General features: G+C 35.5%; 1 protein-coding gene across 1 annotated transcript; it reads left to right on the top strand.

The window, feature by feature from the left end:
* The first annotated feature begins 989 nt into the window (after positions 1-989).
* On the top strand, positions 990-20740 carry LOC138835286 (vomeronasal type-2 receptor 116-like). Its single transcript, XM_070033851.1, is given in 6 exon segments — positions 990-1105; positions 13215-13503; positions 14970-15776; positions 16463-16690; positions 18576-18699; positions 19797-20740. Coding segments are annotated over 6 exon segments (2508 nt in total).
* The last annotated feature ends 285 nt before the right edge of the window (positions 20741-21025 follow it).

The following is a 21025-nucleotide window of genomic DNA, read 5'->3' as shown; positions in this document are numbered from 1 at the left end:
ATGGCGCTGTGGCTCAAGCTGTAGAGCTCTTGTCTTAAGCTGAAAAGTGCCCAAGCCCAGAGTTCAAGCCCACGACCAACAAAAAAAAATCTTGATCCTGTTTAGTAAAAATTGGCTATGTGAAGGTGAAATATCAGAATGTAAATGTAAAACTCAATTTGGGCATTGAACTTGACTTATTGAGGCTATTTAATTGAGGCTATTTTTGATGAACTGATCTGTGAATTTGTCAAAATACATGAGAAGCAATTTTTTGCAGAGCCTTCAATATGAGGCTGCTGTTTCAGCAGCAGCACTGCTTCCCAGGGAATAGTAAGTAGGTACATTTGCAGAGGACTGTGCACATGGAATTCTCATGGAAACCTGCCTGGATCAAGAAGCAATGTTCTGTGGCTGTTCTGGATCTTGAGTTTGTGAACTGACCCACTGTGTGTGATGTCCTAATAGCTTTTGTTATCCCAGTGGCATACATTTTTTTCTGGCCATTTCACCATGCACCTGATTAGGCATCCTCTGATGCAATCCAGTTGCATCATCCTAAATGGCTTTCATGCAAATAGTTTCTTGTTACAGATGTTGGACCAAATATATCAAAGTTAACTTTATCCCTAGAGACTCACTATTTGTGGTCTTGAAGGAAATCATAGCAAATGGGTTCAACAAGGGGAATCTGTAAACATGTTTTCCTTCTCAATGCAGGGTCTCAGATGCAGAGCCCCATGGAGGAGTTTTACCCTTTCTGCCTGGGGACTTGCAAGAGCTTTCCAAGAACTGGGGGCTACAGTATTCATCTCTGTCAATAAAAAGACACATATACATATATACGAAAATACATGAATGTATATATACTTGAAACTGTTGGCCTCACTGCCAGTCAGGATTTCAGCTTGGCAGATGCTTCAGGAATGTCTCTTTTGACTTTCATATTCTTTCTCCTTCAGCTTCTGCTCCCTGTCAGGTGCTTGCCTAGCACGAACTGCTTTTCTACAATGAAGAAGCGAGCACACACGAATGGAGATGTGATGATTGCTGGGTTTTTCCCCCTCTACACTTTAGGAACGGATCTCAGTAGCAGTGATGTTTCTGGACAAGAAGAGAATAAGCCGTAAGTAACTCATCAGTTAATTTTTATTTACTGTTTTGTTGTCAGGATAGGCAACTGCTGAGGGAACTCTGGGTGTACTGATGAGTGTACTGTCTCTTTTCTACCCTGAAAAACCATCCATACTGCACCAGAAACTGCTCAGTTTCATTATTTCCTCTTCTATCTACTGTTGAGTAAATTTCTACATGCTGGTAGAAAATGTATCTGGTTTCTTCCATGTAACTCCTGTTTCCTGGGGAAACAGCATTTCACTTTACTCCTGTATTTATTCCATGCCAGATCTCACTGAAGATGATGAAGTGATATTATTACAAACAAATTGAGTCAGTTTCATGAGTTCAGTGCTAAAAGACTACAGACACATTTCCTTTCTCATAGGCAAATCGTCTCAGACGTTTTGTTTAGGTATCACTTTAATATTGAGGTCTCTGAAACACATTCTTATTGTGGACTGCTGGCTCATGGGGGTAATACTATCTATTCAGGAGGCTGAAAGTTGAGGATCAATGTTTGAAGTAAGCCCAGGCATGGAAACATATGACAGATTTATCTCCATTTAATCAGCCAAACCTGGAAGTGGTGATGTCATTCAAGTGACAGAGTGGTAGTGTTGAGCAAAAGAACTCAAGGATTGTGTCCAGTGTCTGATTTCAGTCCCTTAGAGACACACACACACACACACACACACTCTCTCTCTCTCTCTTGCTATCTTTCACTTTAGACAAACAGTGACTTTCAAACTAAGCACTATTTCACTATTTCATGTCACATCGAGGTATTAGAAAACATTATCAAAGGTCCCTTATAGGAGAACTTTATCTATATAAGATGAGACCTTCTTTACTTGTGCACATTGGCTATTTGACTCTATCTGAAGATATCACTAATAAATGGCTGTGAAAGAAAAGGAAAAAAGAAAGAAAAATGATTCTACAACACTCAAAGGAACTCTAGCAGTCTATTTGATACCTACTCCAAGAGGAAATGCTTATTGCCTCTATCATGTGTACTCCTTTCCAAATCCTGGTACGAGAAATAAAGCCTGAGATACCTGCTCACCCATGGGAGCAGAGATGGCAGCAATAGCAATTACTCTCTTCCTTACTATAGAATATATCTGTCCTTATTTTCTATGCAACTAGTATGTTTCGTTATCATTTTTTATTCTGTACTTGTCCTAGTCACTAATGGCCTGGGCACTGTCACTGAGCTTCTTTGTTCAAGCTAGCTACACTTCTGGAACTTTCTGGTTATTAATTAGAGATAAGAGGCTGGCTTCAAAACATGATCCCGAAATCTCAGGCTCCTAAGTGCCTAAGACTGCAGGCATGAGGCACCAATTTTTACCTCATTATTTACCCATGGTTAGCTGATTTTCCTTCTCTTCATTTCCCAAAACATGTTTGGCTACTTTTGCTACTTTGCTAATATAGTTTCATAGCTATCTACAGACATAAAGAGAATTACAGTCTGGTTTAGTAAAGTATTATGCATGATATTGACAATAGATAGCAATATTTATTCATGAAGTATTTATTGTAGATAAGTAGACCACTGCCATTAGATATCAGGCTGTGATATCTGATGTTACCATGAAGTTTCTCACTGGTTCATATTGTAGTTCCACCCTGCATATCATAAAATTAGATTATGGTCACTCACTCTATTTTTAACCAATTTTATACCTTCTCTGATGCCCTTTGTCCTTTCCCATATTTATCATTTCTTCTGTTCATTTTCAGCTTCCTGATGTAGCTAGGAATTCAGGAATGAGGCACTGGTATTTGGCTTGCTTTGTACCCTTGATGGGCTTTCTCTAGAACTCTAGAACTCTGAGCTCACCACTTCTGTCTTTTTGTTGCTTAAGGGGCGATAAATGTGCCATGGATTTATCTGCCCAAGTTGTCTTTCACTCAGGATCCATGGGTCTCAAACTCCTGATTGGCTAGAATTTCAGGATTGAGCAACCAGCACAGGCAATTTTAATTCAGAGCTATCTTCAACCTTTGATTTCTCTACATTATTACCAACAATGCAATTTTGGGGGATTTTTAGAAAAAAATACTTTGTTTATGAATGTGTACAAACCATATTATGATGGGTTCCATTGTGATATTTCCATATACATAGTACATTTGAAATAAAAAAATACTTCCTTCTTTTGGTTTTTCTACTAAAGAAATTCAGGAATGATTTTCAGAAACTATTTCTGTGTTCCAGACTATCTCTGTGAAGAAATAGCTTGTTTGTTTTGTACAACGGTAGATCCGGGTACAAATGTGCATGAAGGAAAAATAGAAATATAAATTATCCACATGACTACATTTGAAAAGTCATCACCAAAATGAGAAGCCTCTAGTTCCCAAGGCATTATGAAAACATAACTGAGACAGTAATAAGCACTGAAAATATGAACTCATTCTATCACAATAGAACACTTTAAGGCACTAATATGCAGGTGCTTGCCTCACAGAATGTTTTTTTCTACTGTACCTTGCAGATATTTAATTAATTAACAAATTAGCATATATGACATAGCTCCTTCTTAACTTCTGCCACAGAGGAGCAACATTTAAATACTATGTATTTCTAACATGTATCTCCAGCTCACACCTCATTACTGAGGTACTATATCTTGATACCATGATTTAAAAATGCATATTCCTTCTGTCCACACTGCCATCTTCCAATTCAACTTAAACTTCTCTGGACCTAAATGTTCAGTTTAATATTTTACATTCTCTCATTGCACACATACATTTTAGCTCAATTGAAACTGCAATTTTTGTCTGGCTTGATGGGTAACTCATTTTATCTTTTAGTTTTACTGTTCTGATTGCTCAAATAGTTTAACATTTTTTTTCAGTAATGGATTTCCCTTTGTAATTTTTAAATTTTAATGTGTCTGCTCATCTGCTTGTTCCTTAACTGCATTTTTCCTACTGGTATTTAAAATTTAGAGTTGTTTTATGCTATGCTATTAATCCTCTGTGATATGAATAGGTACCAGTAATTTCAACCATTCATTTGGATATCCCACTGTTTCATCCATTGTGCTGAAATTTTCAATTTGATGCAACCACAGCTACTTTGTTTTGTAGTGTGGAATATTGGGACTTGTGAATGAAAAGCTTCCTTCCACTCAGTGAAATTTAGAGCTTATTCTTGCTATTATTTTATGAGCAGTTTGACTTCTATTAAAGTTATGTTGTCTCTCAATTTCTCTATTACTTGTAAAGTTCTAATCCCTTATTAATAAGTGATCAACTTGTGAGTTGAAGAAAAGTACAGATTGAAGAATAGGGTCAAATTTCACTGTTGGACAAATGGACACCCAGTTTTACAGTGCCATGCCTTTCTTAGGGTCCCATTCCCAGGCCAGACATTTTTTGTGAACCTCTCAAATAATCAGGTAACTGTATTTGATTACAACTATTTCTGGGCCTTATATTTCATTGATATATTGTCGGATTTCAACACAGTAATTTTTCTGCTACTTGTCTCAGTATAAAATAAACATAGTAATACTGCAGTATTGTTCTTGTGCCTTAAGATAGGTCTAGATAATTGACAATTTCCTTTTTCATAAAATTTAGTCTTGACTCTTCTGTTTCTGCAATGGAAATGATAGGAAATGGGATGAAGGTTGTACTAAAACTGTAGATGGTTTTCTGTAGCATGACTTTTTTTTTAACCATACTGATTCAGCTCATCCAGAATCCTGGGAGATATGTGTCTATATGGGTGATTGTGGTTATTTCGGCTATGATTGTTCATGACTTTTACTTCAGTCTTGTCAACGTTTTGTTTTTGTACAAGCTGATTTCGATTCATTGCTTATTGCTACTATTTTTATTCTCTATTTATTTTTCTGTTTGATTTTATTCCTTGTACTAATTTGGGGGTTGGATATCTAGTTCCTTGAGTTGCAGGATAAATTGTTCTTCCACAATATTCTCTCTTGATTTAAGCAGGGTTGTTATATTCTTTTCTTTCATCCATTTTCTATATCCATAGATTTATCGTAAGCTCTTGTTATTTTCATTTGTTCTAAGGATCATTTTATTTCTTATATTTTGTCTTAAAAATCAGTTCACTTGGTGATTTTATTGTTATTAATGGTCCAAATAGAGAGTTTAGTCCATAAAGAGAGTTCATTTGAACTCCCAATTTGCTACCAAGTGAGACAATCTATTTAAAACTGCATTATGATTGAGTGGTTACCATTGAGAAAAATTATTAGGATACTTCAACATACAAAATGAAGAACTCATTAATTTAAATTTCTGCCAACAGGTCTAGTGAGCTCTTTAAAACTAGTGCTAAGTTGTCATGGTGATAGCAAAAGTTAATAGTGGGTTGGATGAGAATTCTGACCTTGCTCTAGAAAGCAGTTAACAGTTACTCTGCCACAGAATTGAACCTAAATTTTAGAGTTTTATATATACATGAACATACACACATATAGTTTTTAATATTATGAATCTAAAGATGAAGAATCTCTTTGGTCTTTCTGAAAATGGTGACTTGTCTTTTGCTCACCACCTTGACTACTTTGGCACTAATTATTTGAGTATTAGTATTTGTAGTATTTTTTTGGATGAGGATGGAGTTTTCTCTCAGTCTTTGAAGGACTTACTTATTCTAATGTTTCATCATGTAATAAAATACAAGTTTTAATTCTATTTTCTTCCTTTTAAAATCCTGAAATTTCTATACAAGCACTATAAACATGTTTATGATTGAATAATTATTTTCTTTCTTCTACTTACTCTGATCTTGTCTTATATAAAAATAAAAAAACTCATAAAACAAGAAAAAAAAACAGTTCACTTGGGCTGGGAAGCTGGTTCAGTGGTAGAGCGCTTGCCTCGAATTATGAGGCCCTGGGTTCAATTCCTCTACACCACATAAGCAGAAAAACAGCCGGAAGTGGTTCTGTGGCTCAAGTGGTAGGCCACTAGCCTTGAGCTGAAGAGCTGAAGAGCTGAAGGACAGCGTCCAGGCCAGAGTTCAGCCCCCATGACCAAAAAACATAAAGTTCACTTTATCACACATTAATCTTTAGTTAATTACATTTAATACTTTAATTATTATTTAAGTATTTTATAATTGTTGGAAAATAAAGTCCTTTGGTTTTATGTTTGGGCATATTTTGCTTGTTAATTCTCACATTACTATAGTATTACCTGCACGTGTGTTAAATATATTTTCAATAAATTAAAACTTGGCAGTGTTTAATCCTGGCATATCATCTCGTCTGGAGAATGATCTACTGATCATTCAATATTATTCAATAGTGGTTGGCTGAAATATTCTTTTGGTGTATGTGGTGCTCATTTTACCAAGGGTGAAATTTAATTCTCATGCCTCCCTAATTTTGCCTGGAAGATGTCTCCATGAAATCTTCAGCTCTTGTTGTATTGAGGACTAACTCACAGTCTGATTTTATAGCTTAGTGCTCTGGTAGTGTAAAATAAACACTTAGGATTATTTCATATTGCTAATTTGATCTCTTTATCATGATGTAAAATTTTTGTCACTTTTTGATTCTTTCATTGAAGTCTATCTTATGTGTTGTTTTATAGATACTGCTGTTTTTTATTTCATTTGCATGGACTGCCTAATTACACTTCTTTTTTTTTTCAATTTTTAATTGTTATAGTAAAGGTGATATACAGAGGGACTACAGTTACCTAAGTCAGTTAATGAGTACATTTCTTTTTGAATAGTGCCACCTCTTTCCTCATTTTCTCTCAGTTCCCTAACATCCCCTCCACAATAAGTTGTATATTTGTTTCAACCCAGTTTCTGTTTAACTGCTGCAATATTTCCCCCTTCAACTACCATGTCTGTGCTCCCCCTTACACTCAGTAAAATAGATAATCTTACACACAATAATGAAATAAAAAGAGTGACAAAGGAGAAAACAAAGAAACAAAACAAAAAGCAAAATGACAAAAATCTCATTTCCAATTCTATGGAGTGCATTTTAATAAACTTTTTTAAGATCATATAGATATAGCTATTTAGCATATGTGATCATTTCTTAGATTATCCACATTTGGTCTCACCATGTGAGTGTTTAAAATCCTGTAAAATTTGTCATGTCCAAGTGTAAGTTTTTGTCTTTTACCATCCAGTGTGGATATATATATATATATATATATATATATATATATATATACACACATATATATACATATATACATGTATATACATATATATGTATACATATATATTTATACATATACATACACATATATATATACATATATATGTACATATATACATACATATATATGTATATACATACATATATATATGTATATAGTGTGTGTGTGTATATATATATATATATATACAATAGACTTATTTTATTTATAACAATGAGGTAAACCATGTAAACTATAGTTTGGGTCTGGCTTACTTCACTTAATATTATCTTTTCAAGTATTTCCATTTCTTTATCTAGTTAGCCATACATTCTTTCACATGAAAAAATATAATGATATTTGGTATATATACACCATACTCTCACATTCTCTTAATCCATTCCACCACTGACAGGCATGTAGTTTGAATCCATATCATAGCTATTGTAAACAATGTTTAATAAACATGATTGGGTTGATAGCTTTCCTGTAACTTCGTTTTTGTTCTACTGGCTGAATGTCTAGTAGTGCAATTCCTGGGTCATAGGGAAGCTTTATGTTTACTCTTTTGAGCAACGTTCATACTGCTTCAAGAGTGATTGAACAAGTTTACATTCCCACCAGGAGTGTGGTAGTGCTCCCTTTTTGACACATACCTGCCAGCATCTGCAATTGTTAGTTTTCTTGCTAAGGGACATTCTCATAGGGTTGTGGTGGACTCTCGGTAAGTTTTTGATTTGTATTCCTTTTATTCCCAGAAACTTTCAATATCTCTTCGTATATTGACTGGCAATTCTTATTTGTTCTTTGGAGAAATCTCTCTTTATGTCTTTAGACCATTGATGAATAGAGTTGTTGTTTCTTTGAGGATTTGTTTATTGAGGGTATTTTTTTAAAATTTTGACCTTTGAGTAGATTTTATGTATGACGTTTTCTAACATCATACATTAAATCATACATGTTAGAAAGTCTTTCTCCCATTTTCTCAAGTATGTATCTTGATAAGTATGTTCTTTGCCATGCAGAAATATTTTTTTTGGGCTGAATGCAATTTACCTAGATTTTACCTTGATTTGTTGTGATTCTGGAACTTGACTAAGATGTTTCAATCTGTGATATCCATCACGTAACCTTTATGTTTCACAATCTCTTCCTGTAATAACTTTAGTGAATCTGGCCTTACATTGAGATCACTGATCCATCTGGAAATGATTCTAGTAGTTTTCTGCTCATGTATACAAAATTCTGCCAGCACCATTCATTGAAGAGGCTTCTTTCTTCCATTTTGTGTTTTGTGTTTCCTTATGAGATAGTAGATAGCTATAGATATGCAGGTTTATTTCTGGGTCTTCTATTCCATTGGTTCTCAGGCCTTTTCATGGGTCACTACCAAATATCTTTTCTTACTAAGGCTTTGTTTCAGAGTTTGAAGATAGATATTGTTATTCCCCTAGTACTGTTCTTGATGTTAAAGACCATTTTTGCTCTTTGTCATGATTTTCCGTCCGTAAAAATTTTCATATTTCTTCTATATCACTCAAGAATGTTGTTGGGATTTCAATGTGCATTGCATTGAATGTGTAGAATAACTGGGCAGTGCTGCCATGTTCACGATGATAATCCTTCCCATTCAGGAGCATCAAAGGTATTCCATTAAGCTTGGCGTCAATGGCTCACACCTGTAATCCTAGCTACTCAGGAGGCTGAGATCGAAGGATCACGAATCAAAGCCAGCCTGGGCAGAAACTCTGTGAGACTCTTATCTCCAATAAACCACTAGAAAATCGGAAGTGGTGCTGTGGCTCAAGCGGTAGAGTGCTTGCCTTGAGCTGAAGAGCGCAGGGACAGTGCCCAAACCCAGAGTTCAAGCCCCACAACCGACGGGGGAAGAAAAAGGTATTCCATTTACTTATAAATGCTTTAATTTTTTCAGACAGTTAAAGTTTTCTTCAGGTTTTGTTCACATCCTTGGTTAAGATAATTCCTGGGTCTTTTCAATTTTTTTGAGTCTATTACAAAAAAGTGGTTTACCTGAATTTAGTCACAAACTTCTCGTTGTTGGCACACCAGAAATCTACTGATTTTAATGGGTTAATTTTGATTCTGTATTTTCGAAAGTTTTGGATTAGTTTGGGGGAAGGAAGCTATAGGTATCTTCCAATACTGGGTTATGCCATCTGTAAACACCTCAATGTAACACAGACATCCTGAAAGTATTGCAGGAGAGAATATGGGAAACACGAGGGCTCTGTGGCAGAAGAGGGGCTTCTTGGGGAAGAAGTTTCTAGTACCAAGTGTTAACTGACACCTCAGCCATGAAGGTTTGGCTGACTAATAAATGCCATGGTACCCTGAAAAAAATTGCAAATAGGGATTGTTATACCTCTCATTTCCTATTTGGATCCACTTCATTTTTTTTCTCTTGCTTTATTTCTCTTGCTAGAAATTCCACTGCAATATAGAAAAAGAATAGAAAATGAGCATCTGTTTCTTCTTCCTGACTTTAGAGGAAATTGGTTTAATTTTTCACCATTGAAATGCTGTCTATAATTTTGTGTGTTCTTTTCCTTTTGTGTTCAGATTTGCTAAGGGTCTCTCAATTTTTTAATTTATTCAAAGAACCAATCTGTTCATTTTTTATGCGTTCTATGGTATTTTCTTCTCTATTTTGTTTACTTCTTGTTTTAATTTATTTGTCGGCCGTAGGGCCTGAACTCTGGGCCTGGGCACTGATGCTCAGCTCTTTAGCTCAAGGCCAGCTCTCCACCACTTGACCCACATGGCCACTACCAGGTTTTTCTACTTATGTGGTGCTGAGGAATCAAACCCAGGATCTCATGCATACAAGGCAAGCACTGTACCACAGAGCAACCTTCCCAGGTTTTAATATTATAGTTTCCATTTAGTGGTTTTGAATTGGTCATGTTCCTTTTGTACAAGAAACTTAATGCTTATCATTAAATTATTAATTTGTGATTTCTACAATTTGTTTCTGTAGGCATTTAGAGGTATAGATTTTCTTCTGACTACTGCCTTCATTGTGTCCCAAAGTAGCTGATTTTTTTTTTTAGTATTCATATCTGTTGCTTCATAAAAACTAGAATCAACCTTCTAATCTTATCAATAACCTTCTGGTCATTCCGCAATATGTTGTTCAGTCACCAGTTTCAAAGGATTTTCTGTAATAGCTTTGCCTGCTGAATTGTAATTTTCTTCCATTATGATCTGTCAGGATATAGGGAATCATGACTTTTTTTGAATTTGCACAGATGTGCCTTTTGAGTTACAGGATGATCTAGTTTGGAGAATGTTATTTGAGTGGCTGAAAAGAATGTATAATCGGATGCTCCTGGGTTAATTATTTGCTAGCTATATGGTAATTCTATTTTATCAATGCAGTTGTTTAGGTATGATGGTCCTATGCAGAATTTTTGCCTGGATGATTCATCCAGCTACGACAGAGAAATGTTGATGTCACCAGCAATTAATGTGTTTGCATCTATTTTTTTAGATAAGTTTTAGATTAATAAGTATTTGTTTAATGAAGTTGGGTGTCCAGTATTTAGTGCATGGATATTTGGAATTGTTATATGCTCTTGGGGGAGAGTTGTATTTATTTTTCTGCAGTGCCCTCCTTTGTTTATTACCATTACTTTTAATTTTAAATCTATTTCATCTGATATTAGTATTGCTACTCCACCCTATTTATGGGAGCATTTGCTTGAAATATATTATTGCAGGCATTCAATTAGAAAATGTTCATTTTTGTTGGCATGATGGGTCTTTTGTGGACAGCACAAACATGGGTCTTGCTATTTGATCCAACTCCCTAATCTGTTCCAATTATTTGGAGATTTAAGGCCATTAATGCTGAGAATTGAGAAGTGATAGGTAACTCCTGACATGTTATCCACCTGCTTGGTGGTTGTGCCTCATCTTTTCCTATAATGTTTAGCTGGCTCTCTAATAAGGAATATTCTTTCCATCACTATGGCATTCTGATTAATCATCTATATGTATTTCCTTAGCTATTTTTCTATTGCTGGATTGGTGAGAACAATTATTTCAGTTATTCTTGTTATGCAATTTTATATTTGTTCACTAGTTATGAAGGAATATTTTGCTGGATACATTGTTTTTGGTTGGTAGATGTTTGCCTATAAACTGTGGCATACATCATTTCAGGCATTCTTCCTTTCACTATCTCATGTGAGAAAGTTGTATTTATTCTGACAGCTTTTCCTTCATAAATAATCAATTATTCCTCTCTAATATCTTCCAGTACCCTTTCCATGGGCAATAGCATGCTCTTTTCTAGTCTGGACTGTTTGGGCTTCTAATACTCTTTGTTACTGAATGTGTCTTTATTTTTGCATGCTCAGAAGTTTTTCTAATAAAATTCCATTAGATATATTTTCTATCTTTTTTATTGCCTGCTCTCCTCCTTCATGAATATGTAATCATAAAGTAGGGCTTTTGGTTCATTCCTAAATTTCTTTTTATTTAGTTGCTTGTTTTATTGTGAATATACTGTACAGAGGGGTTACAATTACATGGACAATGTAATGAATGCATTTCTTATCAAGCATTGTTGCCTCCTCCTTTGTTTCCCCTCACCATTCCTTCCCATCCCCCTGTTCCAGCCCCGCCCCCTCCCACCTGGCTCCCATGAGTTCTTGCATGCTCCTTTACTTTTTTTTCCCCAGTGTCTTATATCTTTTTGCCAGGAGAAGACACTTTCATTTCATCTGTACTATTAGTTTCCTTTTCATCTGCGATATAGATTTACCTTTATCTTTATAGATGCCATGAATTCTTCTAATAATTCTAGTCTCATAATGCTCAGGAATTGTCCTGTGTACATTTTCTTTCTTTTCATATTTTCATCAACCTGTTCTTAAAGCATTTTAGAACTATATTCTAGGTCCTTCATTGTCTGACCCATAGCCTGGACACTTTCTCTAAGAATTAAACTTGCTTTATTTGCCATTTTTCTTGTATATTCATGGATTATTTCTCTCCATTTTGAATCATTTGTATTTTCATGTTGTTTCCATTGTGTCCTTCTTTGAACAATGTACATTGATTTCATTATATTAATTTTTTTATGTTCTCACAACAGATTTAACATTGCACATACATATCACAAAAGAGAAAGGAAAGCATTTTTATCCTCTTTACAACTTTATGTTTTTTCCTTTTCTATATCTCAAGATAAATACACTAGCAAATGTATTAAGTATTACTGTAATTCCTCATGGTGGATTTTGATGGTGGATTTCAATGTAAAGATTTTTCACAATTCTTTCCTCATAACCTACATTGGAGGCTCCTTTCCCCATATTCAGTACCTTAGAGTTGGTTGTCTACCTATGTTTTCATTACATAAATAACAGTTAAATTACCTCACCAGTTATTAAGCTTTTGTTGTGGTTGATATTGCAGGAAGAACTGTTGATTTCGTTGGGTATGTGAGCAAAGCTTGCTATGCAATCTTGATTAAATAATGCTTTCCTTCTCAAAGATGCTATTAAATTGAAGAATTGTTAGTTAGCTCAACCTGCAATATAACCACTTAACAGCCGCTGGGCAACTGAACCAGAAGGCTTTTCACACAGGTCTCCACCTGTTTCACCATATTTACCCAAGATGAAGGCCACAGAATATTTTGTGTCTCATCACAACTTACTCCATTCCTAATGGAAAAATTTTGCATGTATATGGTAGTGGAGATAAAGCAAGCTCTTGGCTTAACTAAGTTTCTGAATGTAATTCATGACAAATTCCTTTCATATATTTACATAACCCTATATTCAAGCACAGACATTGTATTCATATTCCATCCTAATTGGGCATAATATTTTACCATACTTATTAGCAGAAACGCAAGCATTCCTTCCATAAAAGCCATAATTTTGAAATACTCCTGCTGAATTTCTATGCTCATTATGCAGGTTTTCCTTCAAGAACTACCAGTGTGTTTTGGCCTTGGCTTTTGCTATAGAAGAGATCAACAAAAACCCTGATCTTTTACATAACTTAACTCTGGGATTTAGTATCTATGATGTTCAATATGGATCAAGGACATCATTTAAAAATCCCTTCATTTGCCTTTTTGGGAAATATGACTTTCCCAACTATAATTGTATGAGAGACAACCAGTCTATAGCAGTACTTACAGGACCTTCAGGAGCATTATCTTCACAGATTGGGACACTGCTGGACCTCTATAGTTTTCCACAGGTGAGAGTGTGAGGGGTGGGAGATATTAAGAATGCCTAATTTAGTGCCATCTCAGGTGTTAGAAGAAGACAAAAGGAAGAGATTTGATTTATGGAGGGGAAGGTAAATAACAAAATGCTTAAATAAGGATACAAGTTGACCCATTGTAACAATGAGAAGTATAAGACACTTTGGTGAAAATGAACTTTACAACTTTGGCAGAGAGGAAGGTGGACGGGAGGAGTGTGGGAGGTGGAGACGGAAAGGATGGTAGGGGGAAAACAGAGGAGGAGGTAACAATGCTCAATTGGAAATGTACTCATTACCTTACTCATGTAACTGTACCCCCTATGTACAGTATTTATTTACAATAAAAAGCATATTTTAAAATGTAGAGTAAAAAAAGAGTATGTCCTCAAAGATAATGTGATATTTCTAGTCCTGTTGGTTTCAAAAAGGGGATGAAAACATTATAGACAAAAAGTATTATTTTGGAATTTTAAGCCTTATAATTGATGTCGATTCTTTAAGAAATTAGGAAATGGAAAATGACTTTAAAATGTCAAGATATGTTGAGCATGATGCTGATGGACCACATCTCTAATCCTAGTGACTCAGAAATCATTTCTAATTAATTAGAAAAAGTAATGCAGTAATGTGTGGTTCAAGTGGTAGAGTGCCACTTTGGGGGGGAAAGCCAAGAACTACATAAGGCCCTGAGTTCCTGGCCCTTTACTAACACACACACACACACACACACACACACACACACTCACACACACTCACACATATATATGCAGGCTCATGTGTAAGATACATTGAATGCAATATGTCGGACTTAGAAAGAGAAAGGAGTATATGATCTCTCATATGTAATATTTTGTCTAAATAAGGAAAATGAAATATTAAAAATATCTGGACCACACTCAGATATGTATATATATGCATATATATATATATATATATATATATGATCAATCTGACTAAATTATGGTACATATCAGGGTAGAATTGAATGATGTAACCGCTCAGAGAAAGAGACTGTACATAAAAATACCAGGCAACTGAAGCATATCTTCAATGAGGGTTGCTTTTTAGGTGTTCAGGGAATATGGAAGAGGAGAAAGGAGACATGGGTAGTAGAAAATAATATAATATTCAATGTACATATATGTGAAAATGGAACTAGGAAAGTCAGTAATATGTGGGGTGGATATCGATTCCAGGAGTTGATGGAAAGAGTGACCACGATTAAGAGATTTTGTAAAAACCAATTAATACATTGTCAAATAATTTAAAAATTTTAAATTTATTTCTTCCAAAATTAAATGAAAAACCTACCTTCCAACTATTGCACACAGTTATATGATATATATATATATATATATATATATATATATATATATATATATATATATATCATGACTGGAATTAGGATGGATGGAAATCTTCTCATTTTTGCATCATCCTGTTCTCATTCCCTTTAGCTGACCTCTGGGCCTTTTGATCATGCTCTGAGTGACAATAACATGTTTCCTGGTCTCTATCAAATGGCTCCAAAGGACACTTCAATAGCCAATGGCATGGTCTTATTATTACTTCACTTCAGCTGGAATTGGGTGGGACTGGTAACCTTACAAGATGAGAATGGTTTGTGGATTCTTCCTGCATTCAAAGAAGAGATGGCCAAGAACAGAGTTTGTCTAGCCTTTGAGATATCATTACCAAATTATTCCATGTCGAATATTTTCAAAATTATGGCACATTATAACCAGATAAATAAATCTTCAGCAAATATCTTCATTGTGTATGCTGATAATGAGTTCCTACGACATTTTTTTATATGTGTTGAACAATTTTTAATACAAGGCAAAGTTTTTATTATGAACTCAGAGTGGGATGTAACCATGAGAAAGAGATATTTCATTCTAGGTTCATTCCTTGTACCTCTCGTTTTCTCACACCATCACCCAGATGTTTCTGGATTCACAGATTTTCTCAAATCAGTTAACCCCTGCAAATACCCAGAAGACTTTTTTCTTGCTAGGTTATGGTTTCTCTCTTTTAATTGCTCAGATTCTGTGTCTGACTGTGTACTGTGGGAGAACTGTCCTCACGATGCCTCCTTGGATTGGTTGCCTAGGCATATATTTGACATGAGTATGTCTGGAGACAGTTACAGTGTATACAATGCTGTGTATGCTGTGGCCCAGGCTCTCCATGATATGCTGCTTTATCAAACAGAAACACAAACAATGGGACATAGAATTGGCATAGTGTCTTCCCCTGCACAGGTAAGGCCTTCTGTGTTGTATATCACACATTAGGAAGAAAGTTACTTTTTAGAGAGGTTCTTACTCTATGAAATTAAATAATTTTGGTATTGTCTGAAAACCCAAGATACTATACTTCTTTATTTGTGTGTGAGATTCTCTAGGAATGTTTTTATGTACTCTTCAAGAAAAGCAGCCATGAAAAAGGACATTTCTAAAAATTCGTTTAGTAACAAATAAATCAACATGTTTATAGCTAATATTTTGAAGACTTAAAAATCACCATTGAAATCTGCATTTCTTAAGTAAGTGTAAATGATGACCTCCTGCACATAATTATGCATATTTTTCATAAGAGATCATTTTATTCTATTTTATCTATTAAAATTTTACCAAGCTCATACTACAGATGATCACAAAACTAGTGGATGTAGAAAGCTACAGTAAACAAATGAAAACTTTCTCACTAATGACTATTTACATGAAATTGGTTTCTCTTGAAGAGAGGCCTTCTATTTCCTTTTGAGTGACCAGGACTCCGAAAGAATATTTTTATTCTCTGATAGGTTTTCTTCTATGCAACTCACTAAGTACCTCTACTATTCTTGAATTTCGGAATAAAAAATTTAAGGCAATCAAGAGCCTTTCTTGGTTCAGGTTTTCCTTCTTAACTCTGGGATATATTTCACCATATATTTCTCTTTTAGCTGCATCCTTTTCTGAAGAACATCCAGTTTCACAATCCTGCTGGAGATCAAGTGATTTTAGATGAGAAAAAGAAATTGGGGGCAGAGTATGATATTGTGAACATTTGGAATTTTCCCGAAGGTCTTCAACTTGAGATGAAAGTAGGAAAATTTTCTCCACATACTCTTCATGGTCATCAACTGACTTTATCTGAAGATCTAGTAGAGTGGACCATAGGAAATACAGAGGTTGGTTGGATTTAACAGTAATGATTTTAAGGATATATAAGTAAAGAAATTTCACCCTTAAAATTTATACCTGGTTGTGTGCCAGTATCTTACTCCTATAATACTTGGTATTTAGCAGGCTGGGATATGAATATCATGTTTAAAAAACAGTGCTAACAGGAAATGCTTTGAGACTAATCTCAAATTAACCATCAATATAGCTGAAGTGGTGCTGTGGATTAGGCATTAAAGTGTTCACATTAAGCAACAAAGCTCAGATACCCATCCCAGACTCTCATTGTAAGATTTAGTTCTGGCACACACACACACACACACACACACACACACACACACACACACACACACACACACAAATACACACACACACACATACAAACAGACAGACAGACACATGCATGCATGCACACATAAATATATACCCTATGTGCTTACTAAAAACCAAGCAGTGGACATTTAAAATATTTCCCACTTAAGAAATTGGAATGACTGATTGTTGGCTATAAAAGGAATAGAATACATTAACAGTACTTGGGTGAGGGTACTCTTGCTTCTAATTATATCTACCCAGGTAGATGACTACCTCAGATCTAAGATGGTAGTTTTGTTTAAAGCTCAACTGGGTAGAATATTCTATGAGACTTTTTTGCTTTTATTATAAAAATAGTATACAGAGGGGTTACAGTTACATGAGTAAGGTAATGAATACATTTCCTATCGAGCATTGTTACATTCTTTGTTTTTCCTCTACTATCCATTCCTTCTCCACCTTCCCAACTCCCCCATCATCCAACAAGTTGTAAAGTTCATTTTCAACATAGTGTCTTGTACGTTTCGTTGTTACAATGGGTCAAATTGTATACCTATTTGAACATTTTGTTTTTTACCTTCCACTCCCCAAATTAGAAAAATGTACATACAAGACCCAGGTCACCAAAATTATATACAGTGAAAACAGGAACATAACAAAGAAACTAAAAATCATATAGCACATTATAAATACATTAAAAACAATAGCAAGAAAGAAAAAACCACTTGTGTCCCCATCTTTGGGTTCATTTCGCTTAACATCATCTTATATGCTCATATCTCAATTAACAATAAAAAATCTCAAGTGGAGATTCGGCTCAAGTAATAAAATGCTAATCTTCAGCACAAAAACCTCAAGGTCAGTGCCCATACTACGAGTTCAAGTCCCAGGATCATTTCCAAAAAAAGTTAACAGAGTGTTTCTAAAAGTTTATAAGGAATATTAAATTGCATTTTTCTTAGCAAGTTTCTACATTGTGACAAAATATCAGAGCAATCACGTTATATATTTTAAGGGTTTATTTTGCTCCCACTTGTGGAAGTTCCATTCAATGATTACTTGCCTACTGCTTAGGTATCTTTGGTGAGATGAATCAGTGAAAGAGCCTGAGCAAAAAGATTCTCACCTCATGGCCACTGTATAAATGTGACAGTCTTTGTATTCAAATAACCTTAAAACAGAAGACCTATGCAATATCTTACAGCACACTTTTCAAGCTTCAAAGAAATTTGTTTCTCTTTACTCCTCATCATTCACAATTAGTGGGAAATAACAAATTATGACATGAATTCAAGGAAATTCCATAGCTCTGGACAATAGGACTTACTTTCTCACCATTAATCCACTTTTAAAGGTCTCACACTTCTCAAGAGTTCAATAGGCTAGAAAGAGATCAAGCTGATAGAACACTAAGTTGTTGGTGGTATGATGTGGAATCTATACCAACGTTAAATTAACTGACCAGATTTATGTGCATAAAATGCTACATTTAATAATCCTATTCTTTAAAAAAATGAAATTTTTGGAGTGTCAGGTAAAAGTCTGAGCAGTTACTGACACAGATCTGATTTTCTTCAGCCTCCTCACTCTGTCTGCAGTGAAAGTTGTGTTCCAGGATTCAGGAAAACTCCTAAGGAGGAAAAGGCTGCTTGTTGCTATGATTGTACCCCTTGCTCAGAGAATGAGATAGCTAATGGGACAGGTAAGTTCATGACTTAGGGAAAAATTTATATTCTCTAGTAGTGTCCCCAAACCATACAATGCAAAAGTTGTGTATTAGGATTGCAGCACCAATGTCTTCCATTTTACTCATAAATGAATTGTGACTGTAGAGGTTCTTGCTTCCTGAAAAAGATCACAGGTTGTCAATTATGTATGGAACTAATTTTTTTACTCTCCCATATGAATGTTTGTTCAAGTAATCACTAATGTAAGTTTAATGCCCATCATATTAAGTGCAAAGCTACTTAAAGGACCAGGTCTCCAGTTTTTTTTTCAAAATTGACTTCAGAAAATAAAGAAAAAAGAGATCTTGCACATCTTTATTTCCTAGTGCCCAGAAATATTGTTGCTGTACAGCAAGTGATGTGATTGTTTTCTGTATAAGAAGCAATCAAAAGGGTTGTGTACAGCATGACTTTAGAGCTTGAAAGTGTGATTTGATTTTATGTTGCCCCATGCATTACAAGCAAGTGGGACAGACAATATGACAACTTCAAGGAAGGGATATAGGGCTTTTATTTATATTGTCCAGAGACATGGAGGGAAGTACAAACCCTGTGATGCACACTTTTTGATGAAGTGTTTGACTGGTGAACACAAGGCTGAGAAGACCTATGGCAACATGAAGAGGTCTGGAAAAATTTAGGGATAATAGTAATGGTAAGGAATAATATGTGTTATAGACACGTAAAGATAAAGTTATTGTGAATGTAGATTAGACATAGAGAGATTGTCTAGCATGCATGAAGTCCTGGGTTCAATTCCACAGTATCACAGAAATAGAAAGAGCTAGAAGGGGCACTGTGGCTCAAGTGACAGAGTGCTAGCCTTGAGCAAAGAAAGCTCAGGGACAGTGTGCAGGCCATCAAAGCAAGTCCTAGGACTGGATAAAAGAAGAGAAAGTGGGAAAGTATATGGGAATATGATGAAGATATAATATGATACTGAACATATCTGGTAATACTTGGGAATTTTTGTTCTTATGCTAATAAGTATTGACATGTTATAATTTTCTCTATGTAGGGATTTTCTAATTTGCTTTTAAGTACTGTAAAGATTATTTGAATTCCTCACCAGATGTGGAGCATTGTATGAAGTGCGCAGATCATCAGTATGCCAACACAGAGAGAAACCAGTGCCTCCAAAGAGCTGTAAGTTTCCTGGCTTATGGAGAGCCCTTGGGGATTGCCTTGGCCTGCATGGCTCTATGTTTATGTACACTCACAGCAATTGTTCTTGGAGTCTTTGTGAAACATCAGAACACCCCCATTGTTAAAGCTAATAACCAAGTTCTCAGCTACATCCTGCTCATCTCCCTCTTCTTCTGTTTTCTCTGTTCCTTGCTCTTTATTGGCCGTCCAAACACAGCCACCTGCATTCTACAGCAAACCACATTTGGAGTTGTATTCACAGTAGCTGTTTCTGCTGTCTTAGCCAAAACTGCAACTGTGGTTCTGGCCTTCAAGGTCACCTATCCAGGGAGAAGAATGAGGTGGTTACTGCTATCAGGGGCTCCTAACTTCATAATTCCCATCTGTACTCTGATTCAGGTGACATTCTGTGTACTTTGACTGGGGACTTCACCTCCCTTCATTGACACAGATGTACACTCTGAACATGGCCACATTATCATCCTGTGTAACAAGGGCTCCCTCACTGCTTTCTACTGTGTCTTAGGATACCTGTTTTTTCTGGCCCTGGCCAGCTTCATTGGGGCTTTCCTGGCCAGGAACCTTCCTGACACGTTCAATGAAGCCAAGTTCCTGACCTTCAGCATGCTGGTGTTCTGTAGTATCTGGTTCACTTTCCTGCCTGTCTACCACAGTGCCAAAGGAAAAGTCATGGTGGCTACAGAGGTTTTCTCCATCTTGGCTTCCAGTGCAGGGCTGCTGGGCTGCATTTTTGCTCCCAAGTGCTACATCATATTGTTAAGGCCAGATAGAAATTTTCTGCATGGATTTCGGGACAAAACATGTGCCAGGGGGAATAAACCCTCAGATGAAACTTACATGTATGATTAAATACATAGGAGGTCAAGTAAATTCTACATTTCTTTTTCCATCAGATATTAGTTTATATTTTTAGAATCAATTTGATGAATAAGTGAGTCTCACTCATTTCTCATGTGATAGTACAGTCACAATTTTTAGCCACCTACATTTTAATTTTGTTCCAATATCTTTGGATTTTCATGCTTACACTGCACTTATCCAATCATCTCCACTATTATATTTTAACTGCTACTTGTTTTTGAATTGTGCTTTCTTAATCATTTGCCTAAAAATTTATTTTATGTTGCTAGTCCT

This window comes from Dipodomys merriami, unplaced genomic scaffold, assembly GCF_024711535.1.
Source record: "Dipodomys merriami isolate MVZ:Mamm:240054 unplaced genomic scaffold, mDipMer1.0.p SCAF_233, whole genome shotgun sequence".
Taxonomy (NCBI): Eukaryota; Metazoa; Chordata; class Mammalia; order Rodentia; family Heteromyidae; genus Dipodomys; species Dipodomys merriami.
Note: the sequence above shows the minus strand (reverse complement) of the source record. Positions and strands in the feature narration are given on the sequence as shown.